The sequence below is a fragment of the Bos indicus genome, chromosome 3 (assembly GCF_029378745.1).
Source record: "Bos indicus isolate NIAB-ARS_2022 breed Sahiwal x Tharparkar chromosome 3, NIAB-ARS_B.indTharparkar_mat_pri_1.0, whole genome shotgun sequence".
NCBI classification, from domain to species: Eukaryota; Metazoa; Chordata; class Mammalia; order Artiodactyla; family Bovidae; genus Bos; species Bos indicus.
In genome coordinates this window covers 94,101,258-94,122,601 of record NC_091762.1, presented here as the reverse complement: position 1 = coordinate 94,122,601, position 21,344 = coordinate 94,101,258, and the positions used below count along the sequence as shown (strand labels likewise).

General features: G+C 35.3%; 1 protein-coding gene across 10 annotated transcripts in view; it reads right to left on the bottom strand.

Annotated features, from left to right (window-relative positions):
• The window catches only part of TUT4 (terminal uridylyl transferase 4), a 129,216-nt gene that overhangs the window by 63,347 nt on the left and 44,525 nt on the right, over positions 1-21,344 (bottom strand). For all 10 annotated transcript variants that reach the window (XM_019957473.2, XM_019957469.2, XM_019957474.2 and 7 more), the window contains exons 4-6: positions 19,575-19,691; positions 2,220-2,397; positions 554-642 (exon numbers count right to left, since the gene is read on the bottom strand). In XM_019957473.2, coding sequence (XP_019813032.2) covers positions 554-642; positions 2,220-2,397; positions 19,575-19,691 — 384 coding nt within the window. The remainder of the gene's footprint in view (positions 1-553; positions 643-2,219; positions 2,398-19,574; positions 19,692-21,344) is intronic.

Genomic DNA, 21,344 nt, shown 5'->3' with positions numbered 1-21,344 from the left:
TGGTGTATCAGTAAATAAGCAATTTCAGCAATGCTAAACAACACTGGTATTCTGCTAATGGCTCTAGCCACTACTTATTAAAAGTACCCATAATGTACCAGGTACTATACAAAAATATATGGTATATATCACCTTGTTTAATATAAAAGTTATTATTCCTATCTTGGAAATTAAGAACTGAAGCTCAAGAAGGTCAAGCAACTTGCTCCTTGCAGCCAAGATTTGAACACAGAGGTATGATTTCAAAATTCTTTCCTCTTTTTATGCTGCTTACCATAAGCAATAACTGTTCAGCACAGTCAAACACAAGCATTTTTCCTTTCTTTTTTTTTTTAATGCCATCCTCTTCTTCCTTTTTATTTTCTGTCTCATCTTTCTTTAATACTATCTATGCCTAACACCTAAAAAGTACTTTCCAAAAGCACTGTTAAATCATGGTAACATTCTACAAGCCAGAGTTTTATATTCTCCTATATCTTCTCTAAAAAGATAATAAAAATCACTAACTACTAAATAAGAACTACACAGGAAAGGTTCTTTTCTAATTACTTACCTTGGGAGGAAATTTTATATCTATATTAACATCACTACTTTTCAGAGCAAACTTAGTCAGAGATGAGCCATACAACCTAAGTGAACACTCTGGAAATGAAGGAAAAATATTAAAGTATGAAACAGCATGCAAATATGAGAACTTTAAAAAATAAACAGTGGTAGGAAAATTGCATATATTTCAATTCTGTGTCTTCCAATTCTAACACAAGAATTATAAAACAATAATATCCTTTTCTAACTGATCTACAAAAGAATAAAAAGGTTTCTCATTTATAGGGTTCAGGAAGAGAGAAATAACTCATACAAATTCAGTGTTTAGACAAAATTTTAGTAATAATTCATTTAGGAATGACCAGAAGTATGTTTCACATTTAATACGTAACAGTAAAGAATGTACTAACCTAGCCATGGCTACTGTCACAAACTACATTTTTAGATATTTCTATTTACATGTGCAATAGCACTTTAAATGGGGAAGGAATCACAGACACTCAGCCAATGCTCTTAAAAACACAAAATGAAGCCAACTCAATTGATATTGCAGACCTAAAATCCAAAAACTATAGTTTTCAAGAGTTCATAGAACAAAATAAAGGAAACGATAACATGCCACCTACATCTTTTGCAAACTAACAAACATGTTATTTCAAAAATCATAATAAGGCAAATACTATGAACAGAGTTGGAAAACTCTGAGGACAAGTTGAAAAGTAACATGATTAGGACTGATGGGCATATTTAGTATATTAGAAAGTATAAGTTTATACTCAGTTATACATATAAAACTCTACTTTTCAAGTTCACAAAATGTCTAAAGTCATCTAAGTCATTAAAATCCTAAATATTTCATTTTTTATAATAATGGTGAATTATTTCTATATGTAATTTTAAATACCAATGTGTTTTAGATATAAAACTACATTATTAATTTTATTATTAGTTATTAGAAATAATAAAGTATAACATTTTTCAATTTCAATTTATATTCTTTCTTATAAATATCACAATGGCTTCATATAAAACTATAATTTATTAACTGTCCAAAATCCCTTTGGTAGTAAGAAACAAATCGTATTTAATATACATTTACATTTATGTAAATTCAGTATCAATGGAAAAAAATTAGGGCTAAGCAAACAATCTATACATAAATGTCTATAATAAATGACCCAATTCCCCCTTGAACCCAAAACTTAAGCTTTCTGTAAAGAAAGAGCAAGAGTCAAAAAAAGAAATAAAAGTGCAAATTTTGCCTCTAACATCCTTAATTTCCCCCACAACCAAGCAAAAGAAATTTTATTTAGTGAGTAGCATGAATACAAACAACTGAAATAAATATGATTAAAATGTCCATTCAGAAGTCAATGACAATGAAAATTTAATATAAAATACCATATTCAAGCACTAAGCAATTATTTGAAAGTGTATCTGACACTTTAAAAATCTTTTTTTCTTATTACAAAAATTATACCATACTATAATTTTTCCTTTTCTTTTTCTGAACTATCTCCCACCAAAAAGTTCACTTATAAAATAATGAAATTCATCTACTTTTAAGTAGAAAAAAAGAAGAGAAAAAAATTGAAAGAAAAACATTAAGTTTAAGAGGAAGTAAGAGGAAGAGTTGTATCACTTTTAAAACTAAGTATAAAATGAAGTTGTACCTGGTAAAAATGTTGTTACAACCTTTGACATTTCCTCCACAATTTCCTGACGGACTTTGAGGTCATCATCTGTTATTCCTTGTTCTTTTGCTAATTCAATAACTGCAACACTTAAAGCAGCCAAGTGGGCAAGGGAAGGAGGCGGCAGAGAACGAAGCTCACTTTCTTCCTGTTTTTCCTGTTAGTGTAACGTTTAATAACAACAATACAAAAAGAGACTTCTATTTTAATGTCCTCATATTTAGGAGAGCAGGACATACTGAACATATATTCATCTTCTATTGCCAGATTTAAGACACCTAGGAAATGAAACTGAACAAAAGAAACAGATCCCTGCCTTTGTGAAACAGGACTGAAAGAATGAGAGATGCTATGGGAGAAGCTGTTATTAAACATTTAAAAAATAAAACTTGTTTTACTTTACTGTCTGCATAAATTATGAAATGCTACAAGCCAAGATTCCATAAGTACAACATTTAGCTGATCATTCTGTTGTAGCCAAAAGAGACTGACTTAGGTGTAGCAGAAGGTCTTGACTGTGACTGGCATGTACAGTAATCAGATTAAATCACTGCAGGAAAACATTCTAAACACTATCATCATATATTATACTACCTCCCATTAAAAAATGATTTCCCTGTTATTTTATACAAAACTAGGCAAAATGTTTAAAAAAAATCTTTATTCTGATAAGTTTGAAAGCCAATTTAAAACAAGGAGCTAAAGAGGGACTATATTATATATGCACAGTAACTTTTTTAAATTAATTAATACTGATTTTAAAAAATACAGGTAACTGCAAAAGCTACATAAATTACAGGAAAAGAAGAAAATCATCCACTAGCTCCCATACTATTCTGTTCATTTTTTTTTTAACATAACTGAAGATCGTGTGTGTGTGTGTGTGTGTGTGTGTGTGTGTGTGTGCGCGCGCGTGCAGCATGCGAGATCATGTCCGACTCTTTGCAATCCCATGGACTGTAGCCCACCAGGCTTCTCTGTCCAAGGAATTTTTCAGGCAAGAATACTGGAGCAGGTTGCCATTTCCTACTCCAGGGGATCTTCCCAAGCCAGGGATTGAACCCGCATCTCCTCCATCTATTACGTTTTTTATTTAATATTATAATAAAGGCATATTATCACATTTCAGTCAAGAAACAATCTCTTATTTTTTTTGAGAAAAGGAGCTCCCAAAATAATAATCAAAAGTAAATTTGTTCTTTCCCCCTCCCACACTCAATAAGGCTAAACAAAGACTTTGGTCTATTCCTAATTTTATTGTTATCATAATCAATTTTAACCTATATAAAGTTTACCTATGGTACAGAATAGTTAAGCATAGAAAGTAAGACAACTTTGTTTTTATAAGTTTCTGTGATCATTTTTACAATCTTAACTATAAACTAAATACAAGTTATATGAACAGATATATCAGTTTTCAGGACTTTTTTTTTTCAGGATTTATCCAACGTACTTAGTGAAAAAAATGATACAAAATTAACATGTAACAAAACTATCTTTATATACACAGAAGTATTTCTAGATTGAAAATGGATAAAAGACAATCAATGAACACACTCCTCTATGCTATTAATAAGCCTATTCTACCTCCTTTAGGATACTGTTCCATCAAATATTGTCATTTATATCCTCATATCATTGATCATCCTCATATCAACACAATATATATCCTGTCATAAATATGATCAATTAAGTCCCTGCCCTTCTGTAACATATATTCTAATTAGAGAAAACAGACAACATATAAATAAATAAATATTATAGTGTCAGGTAATGTTATTAAGAAGAAACAGGGTAAGAGGCTACAGACTAATGAGAAGAGGGTGCTACTATAGAATACAGTAGACAAAATCACTCTAAACAGGTAAAGAGACTTGAAAGTAGTGAAGAAAAGAGACATTTAAATTTCTTGGGGGAGAGCATTCAAGACATAGGAAATAGGCTTGGAAAACTTGCCCAAGAGGCAAAAATCTCCACATTATTCTCCCATTTCTAATCTATGACTCTTCATCCAATTCCCTGTATTTTCCAAGACACAGGAAATAGTAAATGCAAGGACTCAGAGGCAAAAAAAGCCTAATGTCTGAAGGTCAGTAACAAAGATGTGACTATGAAATGTCACAACTATGAAGTTGAAAAGTTAAGTAGAAGCCAAATACTGTACAACCTTGTAAAATCTGATAAGGGTTTAGAATTTTAAGTTGGGAAGCCACTGATGGGCTATGAACAGGAAATAACATGATATATTTTAAAAGAACAATTCTGGCTGCTAAGTGAAGAAGATTGTGGGGGGAAAGAAATGGAATAACTTGAAAATAGTTCAGGTGACAGAGGGTGGTAGCTCAGATTACAGTACAAAAAGTAGAGATATGTGACAAATGACTAAATGTGAAACACACAATATTTTGAAGGCATATTCAATAGAATTTACTAATTGTTTGAACGTGGAATATGAAAGAAAGAGATGAACCAAAGATGACTCAAATGTGCTTATGCTAAGAACAGGGCAAATGGTGGCGCCTTCTACTGAGGTGAGGTATAATGGAAAGAACTAGTTTAGGCTTGGAAAATTTGCCCAGGAGGCAAAATCTCCTAATCATTCTCCCATTTCTAATCTCTGACTCTTCATCCAATTCCCTGTATTTATACCAGTTATTGGGTTTGCTGGGTAGCTCAACTGGTAAAGAATCCGCCTGCGATGCAGGAGATTCTGGTTCGATTCCTGGGTGGGGAAGTTCCACTAGAGAAGGAACAGGATACCCAACCAGAATTCTTGGGCTTCCCTTGTGGCTCAGATGATAAAGAATCAGGCTGTAATGTGGGAGACCTCAGTTCGATACCTGAGTTGGGATGATCTCCTGGAGGAAGGCATGGCAACCCACTCCAGTATTCTTGCCTGGAGAATCCCCTTGGACAGAGGAGCCTGGCAGGCTACAGTCCATGGGGTCGCAAACAGTCAGACATGACTGAGCAACTAAGCATAGCACATACCAGTTATTCTTCTATTTAAAAACTTTCAATAAATCCTCAACTAAATACTAGCAAACTGAATTCACAGAATATTAAAAGGATTATACACCATGACCAAATGTGATTTATTCCTAGAACACAAGAATGGTTCAACATAAAACAATCAAGATGTAATATATCATCTTAACAGCATGAAAGGAGAGAAAGGACAAAGAACCTCAACTGTGCAGAAAAACCATTTGACAAAATACAACACCCCTCTGTGGTACTGCTAAGCCATTTCAGTCGTATCCGACTCTGTGCGACCCCACAGACAGCAGCCCACCAGGCTCCACCGAACCTGGGATTCTCCAGGCAAGAATAGTGGAGTGGGCTGCCATTTCCTTCTCCAATGCAGGAAAGTGAAAAGTGAAAGTGAAGTCGCTCAGTCGTGTCGGACTCTTAGTGACCCCATGGACTGCAGCCCACGAGGCTCTTCCATCCATGGAATTTTCCAGGCAAGAGTACTGGAAAGAGGAGTGGGGTGCCATTGCCTTCTCCACCTCTGTGGTAAAAGCACTCAAAAATACTAGGAACAAAATGAAACTACTGCTATATAAGACCATGTATGAAAAACCTATAGCTAACATCATATCTGATACTGAAAAACTGAAATTTTTCCTGTGAGATTAGGAACCAGTAAAGAATGACCATTTCACCACTTCTATTCAACACCTCTAGCCAAAGGAATTAGGCAAGAAAAAGAAATAAAAGGCATTCACATTAAAAAAGAATAAAAAAAATTATCCCTATTCACAAATAAACATTATCTAGTATATAGAAAACCCTTAAAAGTCTAAAAACAGACATCAGAACTACTGAACAAATTCAGCAGGATATAAACCAACACTCAAAACTCAGGTGCATTTCTGGGCTTCCCTGTTGGCAGAGCAGTAAAGAATCTGCCTGCCAATGCAGGAGACATGGGTTCAGTCCCTAATCGGAGAAGATCCCACATGCCATGGAGCAACTAAACCCATGCACCACAATTACTGAGTCTGTGCTCTAGAGCCTGGGAGCCATAATTACTGAGCCCATATGCTGCAACTACTGAAGCCTGCACGCCTAGAGTCGTGTACCACAACAAAAGAGGCCACCACAATGAGAAACCTGCTCACAACTAGAGTAGCTCCCACTCACCACAACTAGAGAAAATTCTGCACAGCAACGAAGACTGAGCTCAGTCAAAAATAAAAATAAATAATATTATTTTTAAAATCAGGTGCATTTCTATATACTAACAATAAACAATTTGAAACAGAAGAAAATAATTCCATCCAAAACAGCATCAAAGAGAATAAAAGACTTAAGAATGAATTTAACCAAGAAGATGAAAGAGGTATGCACTGAAAAAGACAAAATGGTGCTTAAAGAAACTAAAGAAGACATGAATAATAAAAAAAAAAAAAGAAAGATATTCCATGCTGGGAGAAACTCCTGGAAAGAGAAATCTGACAGGCTACACAGTCCATAGCATCACAAAGAATCAACTAAGCAACTGAGCATTCCATGTTCTGGACTGGCAGATTCAATATTGTTAAGATGTCAGTAGTATCCAAAGCAATCTACATATCCAATTCAATCCCTATCAAAATCCCAACAACTTTTGTGTAGAAAAAGAAAAAAAAAATCCTAAAATTCACATGGACCCTCAAGAGACCCCAAACAGCCAAAACAATCTTGAAAAAGAACAACAAACTTAGAGGACTCAAATTTCCTGATTTCAAAACTTAGTGCAAAGTCACAGTAACCAAAAGAGTATTGCACTGGCATAAAGACAGACACAGAGGCCTATAAAATGAGGGCCCAGAAGTAGATGTTCATATATAAGGTCAAATTATTTTTAATAAAAATATTAAGAACATTCAATATGGAAAAAACTGTCTTATCAAAACATGGTACTAGGAAAGCAGGATTTTTGTTGTTGTTCAGTCACTAACTCACATCTGATTCTTTGTGAACCAATGGACTGCAGCACACTAGGCTTCCCTGTCCTTCACCATCTCCCAGAGTTCACCCAAGTTCATGTCCATCCAGTTGGTGATGCCATCCAACCATCTCATCCTCTGTCATCCCCTTCTCCTGCCTTCAATCTTTCCCAGCATCAGGGTCTTTTCCAATGAGTTAGCTAGCTCTTCCCATCAGGTGGCTAAAGTCTTAGAACTTCAGCATCAGTCCATCCAATGAGCATTCAGGGCTGATTCCCCTTAGGATTGACTGGTTTGAATTCCTTGTTGTCCAAGGGACATTCAAGAGTCTTCCCCAGCACCACAGTCTGAAAGCATCAATTCTTTGGCACTCAGGCTTCCTTATGGTACAACTCTCACATCCGTACATGACTACTGGAAAGACCACAGCTTTGACTATACAGACCTTTGTCAGGAAAGTGATCTGTTTGCTTTTAATATACTGTCTAGGATTGTCATAGCTTTCCTTCCAAGAAGCAAGCATCTTCTAATTTCATGGCTGCAGTCACCATCCACAGTGATTTTGGAGCCCAAGAAGAGAATATCTGTCACTGCTTCCACATTTTCCCCTTCTATTTGCCCTGAAGTAATGGCAATGGAAGTCATGATCTTAGTTTTTTTAATGCTGAGTTTTAAGCCAGCTTTTTCACTCTCCTTCACCCTCATCAAGAAGCTCTTCAGTTCATCTTCATTTTCTGGCATGAGATATGCAGAGTATCATCTGCATATCTGAGACTGTTGCTATTTCTCCTGGAAATGTTGATTCCAGCTTGTAACTCATCCAGCTCGGCATTTTGCATGATGTACTCTGCATATAAGTTAAATAAACAGGGTAACAATATACAGCTTTGTCATACTCCTTTCCTAATTTTGAACCAGTCATTTGTTCTATATAAGGTTCTAACTATTGCTTCTTGACCCACATACAGCTTTCTCAGGAGACAGGTAAGATGGTCTGGTATTCTCATCTCTTTAAGAATTTTCCAAAGTTTGTTGTGATCCACAGAGTCATAGGATTTAGCACAATGAAGCACATTTTTTTTTTCTGGAATTCCCTTATTTCTCTATTATCCAATGAATGTTGGCAATTTGATCTCTGGTTCCTCTGCCTTTTCTAAATCCAACTTGTACATCTAGACACTCTTAATTCAAGTACTGCAGAAGCCTAGCTTGAAGGATTTTGAGCATAACCTTACTAGTACAGGAAATGAGCACAACTGTCTGGTAGTTTGAACATTTTTTAGCACTGCCCTATTTGGAACTGGGATGAAAACTGACCTTTTCCAGTACTGTGGCCACTGCTGAGTTTTCCAAATTTGCTGACATACTGAGTGCAGCACTGTAACAGTATCATCTTTTAGGATCTGAAATAGTTCAGCTGGAATTCCATCACCTCCACTAGTTTCGTTTGTAGTAATGCTTCCTAAGGCCCATTTGACTTCACACTCCAGGATATCTGGCTCCAAGTGAGCATCCACACCACACCAGTCCTTAAAAGAATTTAAGAACTATAACTTAAAAACTATAACTTAAAGAACTTAAGAACTTATAAGAACTATACCTTTTATGTATAGTTCTGTGTACTCTTGCCACCTCTTCTGACTCTTGTTAGGTCCATCAAAAAAGAGGCAGACTTAAATCAATCCTTCTCCAAAGAAGACATACAGATGGCCAACAGGCATATGAAAAGATGTTCACCATCACTAATTATTAGAAATATGTGACTCAAACCTACCAGGTACCACCTCACATCAGTCAGAATGGCCATCGTTAAAAAGTGTACAAATGAAAATGCTAAAGACACTGTGGAGAAAAGAGAACCCTCCTACATTGTTGGTGAGAATGTAAACTGGTACAACCAATATGGAGAACGGTATGGAGTTTCCTTAAAAAACTACAAACAGAACCATATGAACCAGCAACCCCACACCTGGAATATATCTGGAGGGAACACTAATTTGAAAAAATACATGCTCTCCTATGTACATAGTAGCACCAGTCACAGTGGCCAAGACACAGAAACAAACTAAATGTCCATCAACAGGATAAAGACATGGTACACATATACAAGGGAATACTACTCAGTCATAAAAAAGAATAAAATAATGCCATCTGCAGCAACACAGATGAACCTAGGGATTATTATACTAAGTGAAGTAAGTCAGACAGAGAAAGACAAATATCATGTAACCTCACTTGTATGTGGAATCCAAAATATGACACAAATGAACTTACTTTTGAAACAGAAACAGAATCACAGACATAGAAAACAGATCTGTGTTTGCCAAAAGTGGTGGGGAGAGATGGACTGAGAGGCTTGGGATTAACAGATATTCAAACTATTACATATATAGCATGGATTAACAACAAGATCCTGCTTATAGCACAGGGAACTATATTCAATGTCCTGGGATATACCATAATGGAAAAGAATATTGGAAAGAACATGGGGCACTTTTCAGGTGGTCCAGTGGCTAAGACTTCATACTTCCAGTGCAGGGGGCCAGGTTCAATCCCTGGTCAGGGAACTAGATCTCACATGTTGCAACCAAGATGCCGCAAGCCACAACAAAGATCAAAGATCCCATGTGCCTCAACTAAGATCTGGCACAGCCAAATAAATAAATAAACTTAAAAAAAAATAATGTATACTGGGATTCTCTAGTAGTCTACTGGTTAAGAATCCACCTGCCAATGCAGGGAACACAAGTTCGAACCCTACCAGGAAGATTCTACATGCTGCTGAGCAACTAAGCCCATGCCACTACTGAGTCCATGTGCCACAACTACTGAAGCCCATGTGCCTAGAGCCCATGCTCTGCAACAAGAAAACCACCACAATGAGAAGCCTACACAGCACAACGAAGAGTAGCCCCTGCTAGCTGCAACTAGAGAAAGCCTGCATGCACAGCAATGAAAACCCAGCACAGCCAAAAATAAATAAATAAAAGTTACTGGCTTACAAGACCATGGGCCAATGATTTAAAAAAAAAGAATGTATATATATATTGACCTGAATTATTATCCTTTAGAGCAGAAATTAACACAACATTGTAAATCAACTATATTTGAATAAAATAAAAATAAATGCATGGGTGTATATATATATATATTCTGTGCTCATTACTGTTAGGCAATTTCACTGGGTATAGAAATATAGTTTAAAAAAAAAAAAGGACTTCCCTGGTGATCTAGTACTTAAGACTCTGTGCTTCCAACGCAGGGGGCATGGGTTCAATCCTTGGTCAGGGAAGTTCCTCATGCCGTGTGGTGTGGCCAAAAAAATCAATAAACATATGTTGACAGGAGATTTTTCCTTCCTCCAGAACTCTGAAGATACTATTCAACTGTCTTCTGGCTTCTACTGCTGTTATTGATAAGTCAGCCAACATTCCCATCCTCTGCACCTTTGTGAATGACTTTATCTTTTCGGCTGCTTTTAAAAAAGCAACTTTACTGTGGATATAATTTATATAAAATAAATTGCACATATTTAAACTTTACAATTTGGTTCATTTTTGACGTATATATATATATAATAAAACCATCACCACAATCAAGATAATAAACATATCAATCTCTGTCAGAAATTTCCTCATATTCCTTTGTAATCACTCCATCCTTCTTCTACACCCATATTCTGGGAACTACCAATCTGCTTTCTACGATTACAGCTTAGACTGCATTTTCTAGAATTTTATATATATATCGAATTGCACAGTATATAGTCATTTTTCTCTGACTTTTTACACTCATGATACTTAAGATCCATCTATGTTGTTGTATAGTCAATAGTTCACTCCTTTTAACAACAAATAGCATAACAAGATATGGATATACCACATGTATTTGTTCACTTCTTTGGCTAATTATTAAACATAAAACTGCAATGAGTATTCATATACAAGTAAGTGTAGAGACATATGCTTTCATTTATCTTGGGTAAACCCATAGGAATGGAATGGCTGACTCATGTATTAGTTGTATGTTTAACTTTTAAAAAACTGCCAATGTGTTTTCAAAAATGGATGTATTACCATGTGACCTAGTAATTCCACTGCTGGGTATTTATCCAAAAAAAATTAAAACACTAACAGGAAAAGAAATCTGCACTTCCATGTTTACTGCAGCTTTATTTATAATATCCAAAACATGGAAACAACCTACATGTCCACTGATGGATGAGTGAATAAAGAAAATGTGGTCCATATATACAACTTAACATTATTCAGCCATTAAAAAAAAGAAAATCTTGCCATACGCAACAACATGGATGGACCCTGAGGGCATACTGTTAAATGAAGTCTGACCAAGAAAGATAAATACTGTATGATTTCACTTGTATGTGGAATCTAAAAAGAACAGCAACAAAAACTGAACTAATACAGAGAACATATTGGTCATTGCCAGAGGCAGGGATTAGTGGTTGGGGGTGAGTGAAATGGGTGAACATAGCCAAAAGGTAAAAGCTTTCAGTTATAAAATCAATCAGTCCTTAAGATTTATATATACTTCTTGGTAATTATAGTTAATAATGCAGTATTGTCTATTGAAAAGTTGCTAAGCATAAATCTTAAAGTGAAAATTGAGGTAAAGTTCTCACCTCAAGAAAAAAAAAGGTTATGTGTGGTAGTTGGTATTGACTAAATTTATTGTGGTGATTATTTCACAAAATATATATATGTTGAATCATTATGTTGTACATGTGAAACTAACATGTTGTATGTCAACCAACTCTCAATTAAAAAATAATTTAAAAATAAACCTTTAAAATAAAAGGTGGATTATTGGGTGGGCCAAAAAGTTCATTCAGGTTTTTCTATACCATCTTATGCTATGGAAAATCCCGAACAAACTTTTTAGCCAACCCAATACTATTTTACATTTCCACCAGCACTGTTTTAGACTTGCCATTCATTCACATCCTTGACAACACTTGGCAGAGTCAATCTTTCTAATTTTAGCTGTTCTTATAAGTGCAGTGATTTCCCTGATAAAGAATAATGTTGAGCATCTTTTCATGTGTTTGACACCTATATGTCTTCTTTAATAAAATGTTGGCTCAAATCTTTTGCCCATATTTTATTTGGTTGTTTGTTTACAGTAGTTCCCTCTCATCCTTGGAGGATATGCTCCAAGGCCTCCAGTGGAAGCCTAAAACCACAGAAAGCACTGAACCCTGTAAATACTATTCTCTTCCTCCACATACATACCTATGATAAAGTTTTATTTATAAATTAGGCACATTAAGAGACTACTCAAATTGCCTGCATCACTACTTTTGCACGTTGGGGCTATTATTAAGTAAAAATTACTCAAACACAAGCACTGTGATACCACCAACAGCCAATCTGATACCTAAGATGGCTACCAAGTAACTAACAGACAGGTAGCATACACTATGCAGATACCCACATCATGGGCAGGACAAAGCCAAACAAGAAATTTCACCACACTATTCAGTCAGAACCAGACATGGAACAACGGACTGGTTTAAAATTGGGAAAGGAGTTCATCAAGGCTATATATTGTCACCCTGCCTATTTAACTTATATACATAGTGCATCATGCAAAATGCCAGGCTGGATGAAGCACAAGGTAGAATCAAGATTGCTGGGAGAAATATCAGTAACTGCAGGTATGAAAATGACACCATCCTAATGACAGAAAGTGAAGAGGAACTAAAAGAGCCTCTTGATGAAGGTCAAAGAGGACAGTGAAAAAGCTGGCTTAAAACTCAACATTAAAAAAACTATAATCATGGCAACCAGTCCATCACTTCATGGCAAACAGATGGGGAAACAATGGAAACAGTGACAGACTTTATTTTCTTAGGATCCAAAATCACTGCGAACGACTACAGCCATGAAATTAAAAGATGCTTGCTCCTTGGAAGAAAAGCTATGACGAACCTAAGACAGAGTATTAAAAAGCAGAGACTACTTTTCCAACAAAGGTCCATATAGTCAAAGCTATGGTTTTTCCAGTAGTTATGTACCAATGTGAGAGTTTGGACCATGAAGAAAGCTGAGTGCCAAAGAATTGATGCTTTTGAACTGTGGTGCTGGAAAAGACTCTTGGACACCAAGGAGATCAAACCAGTCCATCCTAAAGGAAATCAACCCTGAATATTCACTGGAAGGACCAATGCTAAAGCTGAAGCTCCAATACTTTCACCACCTGATGCAAAAAACTGACTCATTGGAAAAGACCCCGATGCTGGGAAAGATTGAAGGCAGGAGGAGAAGGGGACGAAAGAGGATGATATGGTTGGATGGCATCACAGACTCAATGGACTTGAGTTTGAGCAAATTCCAGGAGACAGTTGAAGGACAGGGAAGCCTGGCATCCTGTAGTCCATGGTTTCACAGTCAGACATGACTGAGCTACTGAACTGAACTGAATTCAGAATGGCATGCAGTTTAAAACTGTACACTCTTTATTTGTGGAATTTTCCATTTGATATTTTCAGACATGGCTGACCAAGGGTAACTGAAACCATGGAAAGCAAAACCATGAATAAGGAGTGATTACTGTACTTATTACTGAGTTTTAAAAGTTTTTTATTTCTTCTAGATACAACTCATTTACCTGATATGATTTGTGAATATCTTTTCCCAATCTGCAGCTACTATTGTCTGTCATTCTTTAAAGATATCTTTCAAAGAGCAGAAGTTTTTAATTTTGAATAAGTCCATTCATCAGTTTTTTCCTCTTTAGTATCATATCTAAGAAATTTTGCCCAATCCAAGGTCATAAAGATTTTCTACCATATCTTATCCTGGAAATTTTATACTTTTAGGTTTTACATTTAGGTCAATAAGTAAGGTATGGATCAAAGGTCTTTATTCATGGATATTTAACTACTCATATGTTTAAGAGAATATAATTTCTCCACTGAATTACCTTTGAAGCTCTGTAAAAAAAAAAAAAATATATATATATATATCAGTTGTTCATATAAGTGTGCCATTTCTATACTCACTATTCTGCTCCACTGATCTATTTGTCTATTTGATGCCAGTACCACACTGCCTTATTACTGTAGTTTAAGTCTGTAAGGCAGGCGTTGTTAGTCCTCCAACTTTGTTTTTTTCAAAGTTCTTTTAAATTTTCTAGGGCCTTTGCTTTCCCAGATGGAATTTCAGCTTTTCTCTTCCTTCTTTTTTAGTTTTCTTTATTGAAGTATAGTTGATTTGCAGCATTTCAGGTTACAACAAAGTGATTCAGTTATACATACATATATACGTAAATACATACAGATACATTCTTTTTCAGATTCTTTTCCATTATAGGTTATTATAAAATATTGTGTTTGAGTGAACTCCGGGAGTTGGCAATGGACAGGGAGGCCTGGCGTGCTGCGATTCATGGGGTCGCAAAGTGTTGGACACGACTGAGCAACTGAACAGAACTGATAAGATACTGAATATAGTTTCCTGTGCTATAAAGTAGGTCCTTGTTGCTTATCTATTTTAAATATAGCAGTGTATATTCCAGATGAATTTTAGAATTAGGCTTTCAATTCAGGATTTTGTTCAGGATTGGGCTGAGTGTACAGATCAGTTTAGAAAGAAATTTAATAATATTAGTTCTTCCAACACATAAGGTTTATTTCTGCATTTCTTTAGCTCTTCTTTAATTTCTCTCAGGAATGTTTTATAATTTCTGTGCATAATTTTGCATATTTTTGATGCTATTGTAATAGTAGTTTTTTGAATTTCACTTTTGTACTATTCATTATTAGTATATAAAAATACAACTGACTTTTGCATGCTGAGTTTGTATTCTGCAACCTTGCTAAATTCATTAACTCTAATAATTCCCTGACGTCACTGAATATTCTATATAAATAATCACATTTACCTACAAATATAGTTGTACTTCTTCTTTTCCAACTTAGATAGCTTTCCTTTCTTTCTCTTGTCTGAATTCACTGGCTAGAACTTCGAATAAAACGCTGAATAAAAGTGGTTAAGAGTGAACATATCTATCTTTTTCCCCAATTTTTTTTACTGTAATAAAATACACATAACATAAAATGTACTATCTTAACCATTTTTACAAGTACAATTCAATGGAATTAAGTACATTCATTTGTTGTACAACCATCACCATCACACATCAGCAGAATTCTTTTTATCTTGTAAAACTGAAACCTTTCCATTCCTCCATCTCCCCAGACAACCACCATTCAACTCTCTGTCTTTATGATTCTGACTACTCTAAGTATCTCATATAAGTGGAATAATTACAGTATTTGTCTTTTTATGATTGGCTTATTTCAGTTAGCATTAACTTACTCAAGGTTCTTCCATGTTGTGACATATCAGAATTACCTTCCTTTTAAGGCAGTATTTTTCAATGTATGTATATGTAACATTTTGTTTATCCATTCATCTGCTGACAGCTGAGTTGCTTCCATGTTTTAGCTATTGTGAATAATGCTATAATGAATATGGTGGTACAAATATCACTTAAAGACCCTGCTTTCAATTCCTTTGAGTTTATACTCAAAAGTATAACTGCTGGATCATATAGTAATTCCATTTTTAACTTTTTGAGGAACTACAATACAGTTTTCCACAGCTATACCATTTTCATACCTGTCTTTTTCCTATCTTAAGAAGAAAACATTCAGTTTTCGCCATTAAGTATAATGTTAGTTGTAACTTCTTCACAGATGTTCTTTAGGATGTGAAGAAAGTTCCCTTCTATTCCGAGTCTGCTGAGATTTTTATTAATCAGGAGTTTTTAAAATGCTTTTTCAGCATCTACTAAGATGATCACATGTTTTTCTTTTTCTGTTTGTTAATATGATTATAGTTAATTAATTAATGCTAATTAATTACAGTGATTCATTTTCTAATGTTAAACCAAAAATGCACTCCTGGAATAAATTCCTATTTGGTCATTTTGTATTTCCTTCTTTAAACATATTGTTGGATTCAATTTTCTAAGATAATGTTTAGAATTTTTGCAGTTATAATGAGGGATACTGATCTGAAGTTTTCTTTCACTGTAATATCCTCTTCTGGTTCCTGTATTAGAGTAATATGGTCCTTATAGACTGGGTTGGGAAGCATTCCTCCTCAATGTTCTGAAGAGTTTATGAAGGAATGATACAAATATCAATTATCCCAGAGCTCAATGATGCTCTTTTTTCCAAGTTCTTTTTTCTGTTTCATTATTTACTTCCATTCCTATATCTTTAAGTTCACCAACCTCTTCTTTTGCAATGTCTCATCTGCCATCCTACATACTGTATTTTTCATCTTAGACATTATAGTTTGCATTTCTGTAAGTTCAATTTGAATCATTTTTATATCTTCCAAGTCTCTATTTTTAGGAACATCAAGAGTAGTTATATTAACTGTCTTAATGTCCTTCTTTACCAATTCTACGGTGTCAGTTCAAGGTTGCTTTTGATTGACTGATCTTTCTTCTCTTCACAATTTGTATCTTCCTGCTGCCTTGTACTCCAGATAATTTTTGACTGAATGGCAGACAATGTGAACTTTCAGGGGAGGATGGACATTTTGTATTCCTAAAAATATTCTCAAGCTTTTTTCTATAATGACATGAAATAATTGAAAATAGGTTATTTTTTGGTGTCTTACCTTCAGAATTTTTTAGTTGGCACCAGATTTAGCTTAGGGTTAAAGATTCCCCACTACTGAAATAAGATCTTTCTGATTATTTTACCCAACTTCCCACAAAGTATGAGGTTTTTCTTTTTGCTTTTCCATTCAAAAAAATACATATTTATTTATTTATTTATCCAGCTACACTAGGCCTTTTTAAAATTTTTATTTTCTTATTATTTATTTTTGGCTGTGCTGGGACTTCATTGCTGCACACAGGCTTCCTCTAGCTGCAGAGAGCAGTGGCTACTCTTACTTGCAGTGTAAGAGTAGGCTTCTCACTGTGGTGGCTTCTCTTGTTGTAGCACACGAGCTCCAGCATGTGAGCTTCAGTAACTGCAGCCCTCATGTTCAGTGGTTGTGGCTCATGGCCTTAGCTGATCCACAGCATGTGAAATCCTCCCAGACCAGGGATCAAACTCACGTCCTCTGCAGTAGCAGGTGGATTCTCATCTGCTATACCACCAGGGAAGTCCAAGAAGGCTTTATTTTAAATAAGATTCTGTTCATATTATCAAGAAAGTTATACTTTGGAGAAGATCCTAGTAGCAGTCTGAATATCATTGTAGATTTCATGTGAAGCTGTTACATATATGGGTAAAAATACAACTCTTCCTTTCAAGGTTTTTCTTATTTGCAGATTAGCTATTTGAGTTTGGGGTTTAGCTCATTTTAATGCACTCACTGTTTGCGCTGAGTCTTAGTTTGGGCACGCGGGATCTTTCATTTTCGTTTCAGCATGTGGTATCTTTGTTGCAGCATGTAGGATCTTTAGTTGTGGCATACTGGATCAAGATCCCTGACCAGGGACTGAACCCAGGTCCCCTGCATTGGAAGCGCTAAATCTTAACTACTGGACCACAAGGGAAGTCTCATGAGGTTTTCCAGTCTGGACAGTTGGAAGATACTATTTGCGGTTTTGGAGGCGCACCAAGCACTATTCTAATCCCTTCAGATGGTTCTTTCCCTGACTTCAGGCAGCTTTCTCACAGGCGTGCACCAATCAGTATCAGTACTGCACTAAATATTCTGAGGGAACTGTTCATAGATCTTTGAGTTTCTGCCTGTATAGCTTTCTTTTCTGTTTTTCTGTCCTACAAACTCTAGCCACACTGTACTCCCTGAAGTCAAGTTCATCTCCTCATCTCTGGGAGTCCATTGCATTCTGCTCCCATTTGTACAATCTGAAAACTCTCTTAAATTGAAGTAATCATTGAGCTCATTTGTTTTCACTGTCAGTCCTTCACTGCCTAAAGAAAAAAATTATTAGTCATATTTCTCTTTTTGTTTTATTGCTTATTTCAAGAAGGTAAATCCAGTCTTTACTATTCCAACTTCACTAAAAGTTCAGGATAGCTGATTTTAAGGTTGGTTTGGTTTTTTTTTAATATTCTAAAATTTCTCTGTAATGTATATAATGTGTAATGACTTTCTTTTTAAGTTTTTTGGGAATTCCCTGAGCTTCCTGCAACTAGTGATCAGCACCTTCCAACATTTCTTGAAATTTCTCAGTTATTATCTCTTAAACTACCACTTTGTCTCTATCAACTCTTCTGAAATGCTAATTGAATAAAAATAGGCTGATAAAATTTGAGTGATTTCTCTTCCAAGTTGTTGAATATTTTGAATGAATTTTTCTTCCAATAGAAATGTACTGATCACCAACTATGCGTCAGATACTGTACTTAGGAATGAAGAAAAATAAATAAATAAGAAATTAAATCTGTCCTTGAAAACATTTACATACTGAAGTCTGCAAGAGAAGAGAAGCACAGATATTTATAGTACATAAGTGTAAGGTTTTCTGATCAAGTCACTATAGGAACATGAAGAAAATATCTGTAACACAGACTTGCTGGAAAGGTCAAGTAAAAGAGTATTTCTCAGAGAGGATATCTTAGAGATAAGTAAGAAGTTATATAGAATTATTATTATAATTTTGAAAAGAAAAAAATTAAGTAGCTAACATACTAATGAATTTCAAAAAGAAAACATTCTAATAACTTATCACATATGAATTCCCAAAGGCCCTGCGTGATCTAGACTTCTCCAGCTTCACCTTATACCACTTTTCCCCTAGCTCTCTTGCTCCAGTCATACTAGACTCTTTCAGTTCCTCATATGTCATGTCCTTTCACAATTTAGAGACCTTTATTCATGCTGCTTTTTTGTGTAAAATGCTCTCATCTCATCCTTCTATGCTTTAGCTTTCTGCCTTTTAAACCTCTACTTCAAGGTTCAACAATTTAAATGTCACTTTCTTAAAGAAATCATCCCTCCTCTACATTAAGTAAAATATCCTCTGTATACTTCCTTAGTATTACAATTCCCCCTTTAATGAAACTCATCATACTTAAATCCTTATTCATTGTATGCTTTCACCAATACTTTAGAAACTCTGAGGGCAAGAACCATGACTATCTTATTCACCACTCCATAGAGCTAACACATAAGAACTCAATAAAAACCAGTTGGACTGACTATACCTGACTTTTAAGCTTAGGAATCACAACATACTTTAGGATGAGCAAACTGGTCACTGAGCAGGTTCCCCTCCTGACCATCTAACAGAAGGAGGGAAATCACAGCTTTCAACACTATCATATCAGTTATTACTATAAGAATGGACAAACACTTGGTTTTTAGTTTCATTAATAAAAATATTTCATACAGGTTTATCATTCAATAAATAAATATTTTCTAAAAAGACTTACCAAAATGTTTTTCTTATGTCGTTTCTCTTTTATATGTTTATGAGCTCCCTGGATGTTTTCAATGTGAATTAAGCAAAGTTTGCATAGATATCGGCAATTGGTATATTCTGGTGAGCGCTAAAAAAAAAGTTAAAAACACATTTTTTCAGAAAACAGAAACAGTAAAATTTTTTACTACATATGTTAATACAACAACTATGTAAATATATGAGGCAAAAATAAGCAGTGAAGTAATGCTTTTTAATAAACAATTCAATACTCATACACCCAAGAGGTAGGTGTCCTTTTAAAGTAGTCATCATAGGAGATAATATACTAATTTCAAACAATATCATGATAGTCCTAAATATGTTTGATATTCATCTAATATAGTCTTTAGAATTCATTATAAAATAAGAAAGGCAGTATTATTATTTAGTGTTATTCCAACACTGCCAAAAATTGGTTTCAAAATTTGTCTTTTTGATTCCTATAAAAGATAAAATCTACTCTCAAATTGGGGATTTCAAAAGAATCTACAAATATGGGGCTTCCCTGGTGGCTCAGTGGTAAAGAATCTGCCTGCCAATGCATGAGATGCAGGTTTGATTCCTGAATTAGGAAGATCCCCTGGAGAATGAAATAGCAACACACTCCAGTATTCTTGCCTGGGAAAGCCCACGGACAGAGGAACCTTGCAGGCTTCAGTTCATGGAGTCACAAGAGAGTCGGACACAACTTAGCGACTAAACAAACAACAAATACTATAAATACAGAAGACAACTCCAAAAGATGAGTTGTGAAAACACTCTAATCAGTTACAATCACCTGGGAATAAATGGATAACCTCTTGAGGTAACTACTCTGAAAGGAAAAACAATTACGACACATGGAAAGTAGCAGTCACAATACTTAAATCATACTTTATACATGCAATCTTGAAATAATAAAAAATTAAAAATTTCAAAGGGTCCGTTATATGCTAGGCACTATGCTAGATGTTCAACATAAAATTTATCATTTTAACTCCCCTAATAATCCTATTACATTGGTATTGTCTTCATTTTATACACCTGGGGGGAAAAAAGCTCACAGAGCTTGTAACTTTTACAAGGATACAACAGTATTACAAGGTAGACACTGATTTAATTTCATGTACATCTGAATCAAAGCCAAGACGAAATCCACCAAAGACCCTAAGATGGTACAATAAAAAATTACCAAACACAATGAATTTATGTTGAATTTTAAAATTGTTTCTAGTTCCTTACACTGAAATTGCAGCAATGCTTAATTTTTACCTCATAGTGACATTCACTGCTAAGTCATTTCAGTCGTGTCCGACTCTGTGCGACCCCATAGACGGCGGCCCACCCGGCTCCCCCGTCCCTGGGATTCTCCAGGCAAGAACACTGGAGTGGGTTGCCATTTCCTTCTCCAATGCATGAAAGTGAAAAGTGAAAGTGAAGTCGCTCAGTCGTGTCCGACTCTTAGCGACCCCATGGACTATAGCCCACCAGGCTCCTCCGTCCATGGGATTTTCCAGGCAAGAGTACTGGAGTGGGGTGCCATTATTGACCTTCAATAGGCTGCAAAAAGATTCTCTTACTTCAGAACATAACACAATTTCCTTTAAATAAGAACCTGCCCCAATTTAGCAACAGTCCTGCCACAGATCAAAAATAAACATAGCTTTCACTTATATAGAGTATCCATTATTAACCTTACAATACCCCTATGAGGAATTCCTCATTTTACTGGCAAAGCAACTAAACCCCTAGAATTAAGAAA